Below are 14,137 nucleotides of genomic sequence, written 5' to 3'. Positions count from 1 at the left end.
ATGATCTACCTGGGGTTGGCCTGGGTGAGTAAGTATGTGTACTCTTGTGCCAGGAAGGGACAGGGTACTGTCACGCATGCTGGAAGCTTGTGAGTGTTGGGAGGTCCACAGCAGCAAGATTCAGCAGAGACATTGTTCTTAGTGCCAATGTCTGTGTGTACTTTTTGTTTTGGGCCAGTGGGAGAGGAGCGGGAGGAGACTGGGGAAGGTGGACAGCGTCTAGGCTGCCAAGCATTTTGCTGATCATTCATAGTTAATGACTAACCATGTTAATCATTGCATTTTTACACAATGCCCAGGAGAATGGTGAAACTGGAGGTGATGTCCTGAGCCAGAGAGGAGGAGGTTCTCCTGCTCTCATCAGCCCAGACCACTTGGCAGAGGGGAGATTGGAGGAAGGCGTGAGGCTGGTGAGAAAGCTAATGGCTGAAACCAGGAGAAAGGGCAAGTGGGAGGTGGATTAATGCTTGTCACAATTCAATGAAAGTTAAAATTCACCACCCGGAGCTAAAAGCCAGGGAAGCTTCCTAGTGGAAAGGTTCTGATGTTACTGCAAATGTGTACAGTGTTTGCGTTAACCTTGCACAGCTGTTGGAAGGTTTGGAAAGCCAACTAATGGCCTTCTTTCTGTCTCCCATGCGCAGTTGATGCCTCGTCCATCGAATCCTCGAGGCTCAGCATTTTGATGCCAGCCAGGCACCACCAAACCCAAGCCCCCGGCGCCAACCCAGGATGAGGAAGAACCCTCATATTCTCTCTCTGCTCCAAGCACCAGCACCTTGGCAGTGATGAGCACAGGGCAGGCACAATCTGGTGTGGGCAGTTCACAATCACACATGCAGCTGCCGGAGAGCGTGCTGAAGCAGCCCTCGGGCAGTGAGAGGAGTGTCCCAGGTGATCCAGAGACTGGGCCCAAGTCGGATGGTGAGCCTCTGGAGTGGTCGGTGAGGCAGCGGATGCTGGATGTCTGCTGCGAGGTGTGGGGAAATTTGACGGACGTGGAAGAAGGGTAGGGAGCTCTTGGCCAAACTGCGGAGGTGTCCATCCAGGCCATGTTGACTACCATCATCCGCTGTGAGTTCCAAACTTCATCCATGGACAGACTGGCGACTGTCCTGGAGGGGGAAGATTGCTCTTCAGATTTCTCTTTAAAATAGACAGACAGGCGCAGAATTGTCTCTTTTTGTGGTGTAATATTTTATGATTCTAAAAGAAGAAAAATACATATATGTATATACATACACATTTAAAAATCTCCAACAATTAAAAGTGGAACGAATAAAACAAAACATATAAATGTTGACCTTCAGTGCCAAAGAGGGTGTTCAGCAATAATGAAGGCTTATCACCCAGTTAAAAGAGGGTACTGAAATGGACAATATCTTTCTGTGGTGAGTTTACTCCTCGCCTCTGCTGCAAATACAGGACTGAGCACTGCTGAATATATTTGAATAGGGTGTCAGTGTCGTGTCACCTCTGGGAAGCTCACAGTGGAGCAGCCCGCCTTTGCCAGTGACTTCTAGATTTTCTTTGCCTTTTCTGTGCATCTGCCTTCGTCCAAAGTTGCTGTGTGATTTGTGCATGAATAATGGTGAGCACCATTATCTTTACAATAGGTTCTGTCTTTTGGTCTGCTTGCTGCCATGCTCGGGAAAAGTGACAACTGGAAGAAGGCACGGCCATCTTGAATCGGTAATGTGATGTCACCCATTACAATGCATCAAAATAGCCTCAAAATAAGGGGTAGTAGATTTAGGACTGAGTTTAGGAGGAACTTCTTTACCCAAAGGGTTGTGAATCTCTGGAATTCCTTGCCCAGTGAAGCAGTTGAGGCTCCTTCATGAAATGTTTTTAAGATAAAGATAGATAGTTTTTTGAAGAATAAAGGGATTCAGGGTTATGGTGTTCAGGCTGGAAAGTGGAGCTGAGTCCACAAAAGTTCAGCCATGATCTCATTGAATGGTGGAGCAGGCTTGAGGGGCCAGATGGGCTACTCCTAGTTCTTATGTTATTCCCACCGAATTGGCCCCACAGATCAAACAGTGCTCAGAAAAACCCCTCTGTTCAAAACAATACCCAGCCTAATGAGTACCAGTTAACTACAGACCAATGACAAAATTGGTCACAACCAATCTGAGCACTCAGCAAAAGAACCATAGTTCATGAAATACCAGGCAAATTTTAAAGACCTTCTCTGGTGTTACTCATTATAAGATAAGATAAGGGCAGCACGGTGGCACAGTGGTTAGCACTGGGCGCGAGTCTGACCTCGGGTGACTGTCTTTTGGACTTTGCACTTTCTTCCCGTGTCTGCGTGGTTTTCCTCCGGGTGCTCCGGTTTCCTTCCGCAGTCCAAAGATGTGCAGGTTAGGTGGATTGGTCATGCTAAATTGCCCCTTATTGTCCAGGGATGTACAGGTTAGGTGAGGATATTGGCGGGGGAGTGGGTCTAGGTCGGGTGTTCTTTCAGAGGGTAAGTGCAGACTTGATGGGCTGAGTGGCCTCTTTGTGCACTGTAGGGATTCTATGTCAGTAGTGTTTTTTGGTACCCCGAAGAGCACATAGTGTTGCTTCTCTTTCTTCTTTGTAATGAATTAATACATGTCCAAGAAATAATTTGCACTAGAAGTCCCGCATAAAATGGCAGGATTAATATTGAGAACTGATTCCAGTTACATGGTTTTAATGTTATTTGAAGAAGCTGCTAGGGTCCCTAAAACCCTCACTGCTTTTCGATTGATGTTCATAGGTATGTCTGCTTTAGGAAAAGAGGGGGGAAAATCCCCTTCTTGTCGTTGTCTGTAATGTAACTATCCTGCGTGAAGTACTGGAGTTGAAACTTCCAGTTCTTTTAAATATTTCGCTGGGAGCATGGCATTAAAATAACCCTACAGTGGGCACCAACGGTATCGAGAAATCGTCCCGATGCCACAAGAGGCAGCAAAGAGAAGTAGATTGTCAGCCGGAAGGTTGGGGGGGGGGGGCGGCAGATCACGATGTGGTAAATAAGAAGAGCAGGTTGAGAAAGCCATTCCTAATGCAGAGTAAGGGAGAGGGAGGAACGAGGAGTGGGGCAACAATCAAATGTGGTGAAGACCAAATGAACAATCATATTTGCGAGGTCAACAAAAAGTGAGCCAGCCAGAGAACTGACTCGTACTACAGTGCCCCCACTGGCGGGAGGATTGAAAAGTAATGAACAGCAAATATAATGATATCTTCAACAAGCATTACAGCAGTTCCCATTAAAAGCAGACAGTACCTAATGCTGCAAGGCATGAAGGAACCATGATACAGGGAACTGCACCAGAGGGTAAGAAGAAGAGTAGAAGAACAATAGAGGTAGAGGATTTTATAGTGAGGGGAACATACAGACACCTCTGTGGTCATAGACATTACTCGAGGATGGTATGTTGCCTCCCCAGTCATAGAGCGGCTACAGGATATTCTGGGCCAGAAGAATGAACAACTGAAGTTGTGGTTCATATTGACACCAACAACATGGGTGGAAAAAGGGATGAGGACCTGCAGGCAGAGTTTAGGGAGCTAGGAGAAAGATTGAAGGTAGTAATTTTTGGATTACTCCTGATGTCATATGCTAGTGAGTACAAACATAGAAAGATAAAGCTGATGAATAGATGGCTGGAGAAATGGTGCAGAAGGTAGGGTTTTAGATTCTTGAGACATTGGGATCGTTTCTGGAGGAAGCGGGACATGTACAAGTCAGGGGACTTGCTCTTCACCAGGGCTTAGATCGATACCCTGTCTGGGGGGAGGGGGGGGTGTTGCTAGTGCTGTTGAGGAGGGTTTAAACTAGCTTGGCAGGGAGATGGGAACCTGAGAGTAGATACAGTTGGGAAAGAAGGAAAGGCAGAAAATCAGTATGCATGTTTGAAAGTCAGAGGAAATGAAGGCTACAAAATAAACAACAAGGGCGTGTGTGTATCAATGCTAAACAGTATGTACTTCAATGCAAGAGGTCTAGGGACTAAGGCATATGAGCAGAGAACACAGATTGCGGGAGTATGATGTAGCTATTAATGAGACATTACTGAAAGCGCAGGAATGACAGCTCGGCATTCCTGGTTACCGGGTTTTCAGATACGATATTCACAATATTAATAAAAGAAACAATTATAGCTGTGAGGATGGATAATATGGTAGAAGAATCATCAAATGAGGCCATATGGGTTGAACCAAAGAACAAAAAAGGGACAATCACACTACCAGAAGACCTATATCATAGACCCACGCACCGTCAGAGGGAGATAAAGGGCAATAACAATAGGGTAGTTAGTTGCTGGTTTTATCGATCCTATTAATAACTGGGTTAGAATTATTGTGAAAGGCACAAAGCAAGCATAATTTTAAAAATGCATTCAGGAGAACATTTTAGCAAACATGTAGTACGTCCAACCAAAGTGGGGGTGGTCTGGACTTAATTTTAAGGAATTAAGTTGCGCAGGGGGGGAAGCTGGGGAGCACTTTGATCGAAGTGGTCAGAATTCAGTTACATTTAGGGTAGTTATGGAAGAGGGCAAAGACATACCAGGAACAAAAACTTTCAATTGGGGGCAAGGCTAATTTTACCATGCCAAAATGTGTGTTAATAATAATAATCTTTTCATTGTCACAAGCAGGCCTACATTAACGCTGCAATGAAGTTACTGAGAAAAGCCCCTAGTCGCCACATTCCGGCGCCTATTCAGGTACACGGAGGAAGAATTCAGAATTCTCAGCTGGTACGGGAATTGAACCCGCGCTGCTGGCCTTGTTCTGCATCACAAACCAGCTATCTAGCCCACTGAGCTAAACCAGCCTGTTAGCTGAAGTGGACTGTAAATGGCTACTCTGAGAGTGCCAGGTCAATAGGGGGCATTTAGAGACGAGATAGTGAGAGTTCAGAGCAAGTATCTTCCCTTAAAGGAAAAGGGTGGTACTAAAAAATCCAGAGCCCCTTGGATGTCAAGAGACTTAAAGGAGGGAATTTTAAAAAAAGGAGAGAATAAAGATAAAAAGGGAAACTTATGACACATATCAAGGGCTCAACTGCAGGAAACCCAGATTAGTTGAAAAAGTGCAGGAGCGAAGTTAAGAAGAATTTTTAAAAAACTTTTCCAATCAAGGTGCAATTTAGTGTGGCCAATGCACATCCTTGGATTGTGGGGGTGAAACCCACGCAGGCACGGGGAGAAAATGTGCAAACTCCACACGGACAGAGACCCGAGGCCGGGTTCGAACCCAGGTCCTTGACACCATGAGGCAGCAGTGCTAACCACGGATTAAAAAGAAAATTAAGGCATGGAGAGAAGGACAAGTGCTCGTAAAGACAGAAACAGAAAGACAGAGAAGGCTTGGGCTGAAGCTGCAGCAGGAGACAGCAGATGCAAGTTATTCAGGAAGGCTTCGCTAAGCAGAAACAGGACTGCTTGGACCCGATAAAAGAGTCAATTGAGCGGCTGGAGCTTAGATTGGACGCCCAAGATCGGGCGATCCAGAAAGTAGAGAAGGCGCTGGCTGAGCAGGAGGAACATCAAACTGTGGTGGAGTTGGAGGTGGGGACGCTGAGAGGCCAGCAGAAGAAGCTCCTGGAGAAGGTGGGGGACCTAGAGAATAGGTCCCGCCGGCAGAACTTGAGAATCGTTGGGCTCCCGGAGGGGTCCGAAGGAGCGGACGCTGGGGCATACATGTTTGGAAAGCTGTTGGGGATGGGGCATTCTCCCGGCCCTTGGAGGTGGACAGAGCTCACAGAGCACTCGCGAGGAAGCCATGAATGGGAGACCCCCCCCCGAGGGAAATGGTGGAGATATTCCACAGGTACTTGGATAAGGAGCGTATTCTACAGTGTGCCAAGCAGACAGGGAGCTGTAAATGGGACAACAGTATCCTGCAGGTTTACCAAGACCTGAGTGTGGAGGTGGCCAGGAGAAGAGCAGGCTTCAACCAGATTAGGTCGATCCTTTTTAAGAAAAAGGTGAAGTTTGGACTGTTGTATCCGGCCCGTCTCTGGGCCATGCACGAGGAACAGCACTTCTATTTCAAGTCGCCTGAGGATGCGCTGGACTTCGCGAAAAGGAAAGGACTGGTATTGGACTGAGAACTTTTGAACTTTGCTGCAATGTTTATGTTTTTTTTTTTCTGTTCTTTTAAAAAGAAAATTCTCGTTTTTCATTTTGTCAAAGCTGTTTGTAATGCCTTTTGCATTGATTTGGGATCAGCGGCAGAGCTGAGTGAGTTAAGGTTTTCATTTGCACTGTTGGGGGATGGAGGTGTGCTTGTTCAGATCTTGGTGTTTTTCTGTCGGGCAATTGTGTGGGGATTGTTTGATGTTGGAGTATGTTTGAATGAGCGGGGGGGGATGGGGAGGGAACAATAGGTGGGAGACTATCCGGCGCCAGGGATGGGGGCCACAAAGCTAGCTGGGCTGGCTAGCTCAAGGAAGCGCAGTGGGGGGGGGGGTGCATATGTTCGATTTATTAAAGGGGTTGGGTTACAGAGTGTTGTTACTGGGGGGGAGAGGGGTAAATGTTCTGTTGGTGAGGGAGGGACTTGGGCTAAGGGACAGAGAGGAGGTTGGGGGCGGAGGTTGCCTGGGGGCGGGCCGGTGGAGGCACGGAGAATGAGCTGGAGGCGGGCCCAAAAAAGGGGATGGCTGATCGGAGAAGGGGGGGGGGGGTGGGGAAAGAGTCCCCCAGCTAGGCTGATCACCTGGAATGTTCGAGGGTTAAATGGGCCGGTCAAGAGGGCGCGTGTGCTCTCACATCTTAGGGGACTGAAGGCAGACGTGGTAATGTTGCAGGAGACACACCTTAGAGTAACTGACCAGATTAGATTGAAGAAAGGCTGGGTCAGTCAGGTCTTTCACTCGGGACTAGACTCAAAGACTAGAGGGGCCGCGATCCTGATCAATAAGAGGGTGGTGTTTGAGGCGGGTAGAATAGTCTCGGATGTGGGAGGTCGGTACATTATGGTCAGTGGGAAACTGGAGGGGGTGCAGGTGGTATTAGTGAATGTGTATGCGCCAAATTGGGATGATGTGGAGTTTATAAAGAGGATGCTGGGGAAGATACCGGACCTGGACTCGCACAGGTTGGTCATGGGAGGGGACTTCAACACAGTTATAGACCCTGGCTTGGACTGGTCAAGCTCGAAAACGGGCAAGGTGCCAGCAGTGGCAAAGGAACTAAAAGGGTTCATGGAGCAGATGGGGGGTGGATCCATGGAGATTTGGTCAGCCGAGGGTGAAGGAGCTCTCCTTCAACTCACACATGCATAAAGTGTACTCCCGGATTGGCAGGGGTGGTGGACATGGGTACTCGGCGATCACAATCTCAGACCATGCTCCGCAATGGGTTGACCTGCAGGTTAGTAAAGACAGTAACCAGCGCCCACGCTGGAGGTTAGATGTGGGACTTTTGGCTAACGAAGGGGTGTGCGAGCGGCTGAGGAAATGTATTCAGAACTACCTGCAGGTCAACGACAAGGGGGAAATTTCAGCAGCGGTGGTCTGGGAAGCCCTGAAGGCGGTAGTCAGAGGGGAGCTGATCTCGATACGGGCCACTAGGGAGAAGGTGGACAGGGCAGAGACAGACTGACTTGTAAAGGAGATACTACAGATCGATAGGAGGTATGCGGAGACCCCAGAGGCAGGGCTTTTAAGGGAAAGGCGGAGACTACAGGTGGAGTTCGGCTTGTTAACCACAGGGAGGGCAGTGGAGCAGCTGAGAAAGGCGAGGGGGCGATCTATGAGTATGGAGAGAAGGCCAGCAGAATGCCGGAGGAAACCCACGCAGACACGGGGAGCACGTGCAGACTCCGCACAGACAATGACCCAAGCCGGAATCGAACCTGGGACCCTGGAGCTGTGAAGCAATTGTGCCATCCACAATGCTACCGTGCTGCTCTTGAGAACAAATAAATCTACACTATATAATTTTACCGTAATCCATGTACCTATCCAATAGCTGCTTGAAAGTCCCTAATGTTTCCGACTCAACTACTTCCACAGGCAGTGCATTCCATGCCCCCACTACTCTCTGGGTAAAGAACCTACCTCTGATATCCCTCCTATATCTTCCACCTTTCACCTTAAATTTATGTCCCCTTGTAATGGTTTGTTCCACCCGGGGAAAAAGTCTCTGACTGTCTACTCTATCTATTCCCCTGATCATCTTATAAACCTCTATCAAGTCGCCCCTCATCCTTCTCCGTTCTAATGAGAAAAGGCCTAGCACCCTCAACCTTTCCTCGTAAGACCTACTCTCCATTCCAGGCAACATCCTGGTAAATCTTCTTTGCACCTTTTCCAAAGCTTCCACATCTTTCCTAAAATGAGGCGACCAAAACTGTACACAGTACTCCAAATGTGGCCTTACCAATGTTTTGTACAGCTGCATCATCACCTCACGGCTCTTAAATTCAATCCCTCTGTTAATGAACGCGAGCACACCATAGACCTTCTTCACAGCTCTATCCACTTGAGTGGCAACTTTCAAAGATGTATGAACATAGACCCCAAGATCTCTCTGCTCCTCCACATTGCCAAGAACTCTACCGTTAACCCTGTATTCCGCATTCATATTTGTCCTTCCAAAATGGACAACCTCACACTTTTCAGGGTTAAACTCCATCTGCCACTTCTCAGCCCAGCTCTGCATCCTATCTATGTCTCTTTGCAGCCGACAACAGCCCTCCTTACTATCCACAACTCCACCAATCTTCGTATCGTCTGCAAATTTACTGACCCACCCTTCAACTCCCTCATCCAAGTCATTAATGAAAATCACAAACAGCAGAGGACCCAGAACTGATCCCTGCGGTACGCCACTGGTAACTGGGATCCAGGCTGAATATTTGCCATCCACCACCACTCTCTGACTTCGGACCACGGAGAGACAATATAAAATAAGGGGTACAATTCTAGAGGTGGTGCAGGAGCAGAAGGACCTGGGTGTATATGCACATAAGTCATTAAAGGTGACAGGTGGAAAGAGAAGTCAATAAAACCTATAGTATCCCAGACTTTTTTGATAGGGGCATAGACTACAAGAGGAGAATGGTAATGTCACTGAACTAGTAATCCAGCGACAATTGCAAATTGGGATTATTCTCCTTGGAGAGAAGGCGGCTCAGAGGAGATTTGGTAGAGGTGATAGAGGCTGGATGGAGTAGATAGGGAGAAACTGTTCCCGCTCGCAAAACGATCGAGAATGAGTGGGCACAGATTGGTTCAGGTGTGGAATGCACTGCCTGGAAGTGTGGTGGATGCAATTCAATGGAGGCATTCAAGAGTACATTACATGATTATCAAAACAGAAAAAATGCGCAGGGGTATGGGGAAAAGGCAGGAGAATGGCACCAAGCCATAACGCTCATTTGGAGAGCTGGTGCAGACACGATGCACTGAATGGCCTCCTATTGCACCGTAACAATTCTGAGATTCTAAAGTGGGAATCTGGAGTCACTGCTTGACAGGGGAGAGGCAGAATACCTCAACATTTCAGAAGACTTGGAAATACACTTGAATGCCATATCCTACAAGGCCAGGGACCAAGAGCTGGAAAGTGGCAGTAGGTTGAATGGCTTCTTGTTGGATGATGGGCCAAATGGCCTCTCCCTGCGCTGTAAATTTCTATGATTCAATCATTCTAAGAAAGTATGATAACATGAAATTTGTGTAGTTGGAAGAATTTTAATATATTACTGATGATGATGTAAGGGAAACGTAACACTTCATTATTTAAACATACCGGGCTGGTCTCTCTGATTTTGCAGCTATGTCCGGAGGAAGAGTCTGGTCTCACGACCAAAAAGTCGGCGGCGCCCCCGCACCGATGATCCGCCCGGTGGGGGGCTAACAGCCGCTCTACATAAAGCCCCCGGCTTTACCTGCAGACACGGACAGAGAATGGCCGGCTCTGCGGCCGCACATGCAGACGGCGGTGACCTGCGGCGGCCGCGCCATACAACTTATCGCCGGCCGTGGGGGGACACGGCCTGCCAGATAGTGCCAACCCTGTAACCTTCCTCGCCACCCCCCACCAGTCCCCCTAGCCCCGCCGAAGGCCCCCCTGCTAGCAGAACGGCTCCCCCTCCCGACTGTGGCGGCGCTGGACTCTACCCAGCTGCCACTTGAGGTCCCCGTAAATTGAGAGGACTTGTGACCGACGCCGTTGGGAAATCGGACCATTGGGGCGGAGCATCCCAAAAACAGTGCCGCCCCCGATTACGGCGTAAAAACGGATTCTCCGGCCAATCACGATTTTGGCGCCGGCAATCGGAGAATCAAGCCCATCATTTCAGTAGGATCTGATCCCATTTGAAAGTCAAATATACTATACTGAATTTGTGTGTTAATCTAAACATTACAAGAAGAGATATCTAATATCTTGGATCAGTTGTAACAGTATTATATTCTTTAGGCAGGCAATTTGTACAAAAGGACAATTACAGGCTTATAAGGCAAGAGAATGTTGTTAGACAATTTGAAATTGAAAACGGGAGGCTCCTACAGGCAATCAAAGAGTAAAGTGTAAAACCGTGAGGTGTGAAGAAATGAGCAGGGACCTGGCAAATCATTTACACTGTATAATATAGTCGTCATCTTCTGTGATATCAGAGGGTAAACACTGGACTGACAGCATACTCCTGATTTAGACATTTGATCTGGGAAGTTCAATCCACACACTGGCTCCCTGACAGTCTTTAATTCGCAGTTTGATGTAGTAAGATGATGCCAATGCAGATATCTATCTCCCTTGCATCATTGTGCCTATAGACCTATTTTATAACAGCAGGAATGCCCAATCTCTGGCTGTAAGGCCACATGCAGCCTCAAGCAAGCTGGTCCCCAAAGCCCCAAGGACCTCGGTCCTGTTGCACTATACTTCTTACTCACTAGCTTGACTAATTTTACTTATGTCAGCAAGGAGGCTGGACAATGGTGATTTTTCATTCATGCTCTTGTCTTATTGGTGGATTATACTCAGAATCATAGAATTTACAGTGCAGAAGGGGGCCATTCGGTCCATCGAATCTGCACCGGCCCTTGGAAAGAGCATCCCACTTAATCCCACACCTCCACCCTAGCCCCGTAACCCAGTAACCCCACCTAACCTTCTTGTTTTGGACACTAAGGGCAATTTAGTTTGGCCAATGCACCTAACCCACACATCTTTGGACTGAGGGAGGAAACCGGAGCACCCAGAGGAAACCCACGCAGACACGGGGAGAACATGCAGACTCCACAGACAGTTAACGAGAATATCAAGTTCTGGCAACATCAGCAACTTAGACAGCACGAGAATGAACAGAAATGTTTGTTGTGTGACCGCGAAGACTGTGTCTCTACACTCATTTGGTCTACAAAGATAAAAGATTGGAAATGTTTATTGTAGGATATAATTATACTTAAATAACATTGCTATTCAGAACTCAATAGGTTAGTTCATCAACAGGAGCAAGTTGGATTTGCTACACCGACAGGGCAGCAGAATTGCCCATTCCCAATTGCTCTTTACGGAGTAGTTTGCTTGGCTATTTCAAAAGACAGTTAATAGTCAACCCTGCTGCTGTGAGTCTGGAGTTGCATACAGACCAGGCCAGGCAAGGATAGAAAATGTCCTTCCATGAAGGACATTAGTGAACCAGATGAGTTTTTGCAACAATCCAGTCATCGCATGGTCACCATTTCTGTGACAAGGGAGATTTGTTTATGAATTTAAATTCCCCAACTGTTGTGGTGGGATCTGATCTCATTTCTCTGAATCATTAATCTTGGCCTCTGGATGACTAGTCCAGTGAGAGAACCACTATGCTAACATTTCCATAACCCTGTGTTCATTTATTCTCAAATTGTGAGCAACACTGGTAAGGTCACACATTTACTGTTATCAATAGTTGTCCTTCTGTGCAATGGGCCTTGTCTTGGAACCACTGAGTGCTTGTGCTAATGGTACTTCCACATTGGCGATTGAAAGGATAGTCCAGCCATTGTGACGTAGTATGTAACTAAGAGAATCTTTCAGGTGATTGCATTGCTGCCTTCATGTTCTCGGATGGCGGAGGTCACAGCTGCAATGCATCCTGTACACCATACATGTTATAATCATAGTGGCGGTGCAAGGGATGGATATTAAGTTCGGTAGAGGGTGCTGATCAAGCAGGTTCTTCATTCTAGATGTTGGCAGGGTTCTCGAGTGTTACTGCAGCTGTACACATCACATTCCTGATTTGAGGCTTGCGGACAGTGGAGTGGCATCAAATGATCAAAAAATGAGTCAATCATTTTAGAATACCCAGCCTCTGGCCTGCTTTTTCGAGCCACATTGTTGGTATGGCTGATCCAGTCAATGATTACCCCTAGAACCTTGCTGGTGCAGGATTCAGCAATGCTGACATTATTGAATCTCAGGGGGCAGGTACTTGGACCTTTTGTTGAAGGTGGTCATTATCTCACATTTCTGTGGCAGGCAAGGGTTCCACCATTAAAGAAACTCTGAATTAAGTTGATCTTAGACGGCTCTCCCTTATTTAATTAAAAACACTGATTTTATTTCTTAATTTGCATCATTTAACCCTTTAACAGAGTGTTTTCAGCTAGACACGGCATTATAATCGCATATGGTAACCGGCAACCATGGAAATACTTTCTATAATATAAATCTTTACATGACCTATTGGTTTTCAGTGTTGCTTATCTGATATGAAAGAAATAAGACTTATTTTTAAAATGCAAGTAAAGCACAGTAAGTGGGAACAACAAAATACCCAGTGGCTCCCTGTGGTGCAGGTTTCTCATTCCATTTGCAAGTCAGCCTCAAGTCAAGCAAATCAAAACCCCATTCTATTCAGGTGAGCATCTTCTGTACACACATCTCCAGTTGCAAATGGTGAACAATTATTCAATGACTCGTTTAGATACAGTGCAATTATAATGATGAACATTCTGGAGAGTAAAACCTTTGGATGCGAAACGTGCGTTACTGAAATTGCTATACAGTTATCAAGTACCCGATTTCACATTTAATTCCCCCCCCCCCACCCCACACACCTCCAGTGGTCCTAGATTTACAACAATGCATATCGATTTTACAAAATTAGCTGAAGTGAACCTGAAAGCTGTTTTATTTCTTTTATTAAATGTAAGGCTGCTCAAATGCACAGTGCCTCAGATGTATCCTATTTCCTAATCTCTTTTACCTGCATAGTTGACAATACAGGAGGTGATAATGATGAGTGCTCCCAGGACTATTGCTACAATACTCAGTAATCTGGCAAGCCGTCCCAGTCTCCTGGCTCCATCTGTGTCACCTTGTTGCAAACTGTTTCTGGACTTGTGGGTGAATAAATAAAAAAAAGCGTTAGATTTTTTTTTTTAAACACATTTGAAATTGTGAGCAACTCTTTCATTAGGTAGCTAAATATGGATTAAAGTTATGGCAATATTCTTGAACCTTTTGCAAGTAAAACCATTCAGGTACAGTCCTGGTGAACAAATCCAATATTTGAGCATATTATTGCTAAAGCATAAATCCACTATCCATTAAAAGAATGCAAAGCGAGGAAGGGACGAGTCTGTTTGGTCTTTATTTTTGCAGCCACTTAAGTGTGTTATAAAAGGCTAATTCATTTATTTTACACTTGGGTCCAGAAACATTAATATTATAGTGTCCCCACAATAATTGCAGGCTTCTGAATGGATTTTAAAGCATTTTAAATGGACCAATGATCGTCCTGCACTGGACTTGATTTTACTAAATGGATTGGTGTAATGTAATTGAAAAAAGAACCTTCAAGTAAATTGAAATGATACGATTACAGAACCTCAAAGAGGAATCCATATAATTGTATCTTCTCTCAAAAGTCATTACTGTATAACTTAAGGAAATAACAGGTTCGTAATAATATAACTTTTATTATGTTCCGATTTTCCAATCAATTTACAAGACTGCTGGCTAATTGATTGCTCAGCAGCGTTGCAATTTCATACAAGGGACGGAACGGCCCCTCGGAAACTACAAAACCCAGTCAGAGGTGCAAAGAAAAACTCTCCAGCCTTTTTCTGGATTTGCAATTGTATTGATACAGTCTCTCATTCATTAATACAAAAGGATTCTAATCTAAACTTGTGAAAATT

General features: G+C 46.1%; 1 protein-coding gene across 2 annotated transcripts in view; it reads right to left on the bottom strand.

Moving 5' to 3' along the window:
• trarg1a (trafficking regulator of GLUT4 (SLC2A4) 1a) overlaps window positions 1-14,137 on the bottom strand; it is a 47,585-nt gene that overhangs the window by 24,192 nt on the left and 9,256 nt on the right. Inside the window, exon 2 of one of the 2 annotated variants that reach the window (XM_072469648.1) lies at window positions 13,201-13,333. In XM_072469648.1, the coding sequence (XP_072325749.1) occupies window positions 13,201-13,333 (133 nt within the window). Of the gene's footprint in view, window positions 1-11,164; window positions 13,334-14,137 lie in introns of those variants that run through there. The other variant, XM_072469647.1, reaches the window with a different exon arrangement.

The sequence above is a fragment of the Scyliorhinus torazame genome, chromosome 12 (genome assembly GCF_047496885.1).
Source record: "Scyliorhinus torazame isolate Kashiwa2021f chromosome 12, sScyTor2.1, whole genome shotgun sequence".
Taxonomy (NCBI): domain Eukaryota; kingdom Metazoa; phylum Chordata; class Chondrichthyes; order Carcharhiniformes; family Scyliorhinidae; genus Scyliorhinus; species Scyliorhinus torazame.
This window is presented reverse-complemented; position numbering and strand designations above follow the sequence as displayed.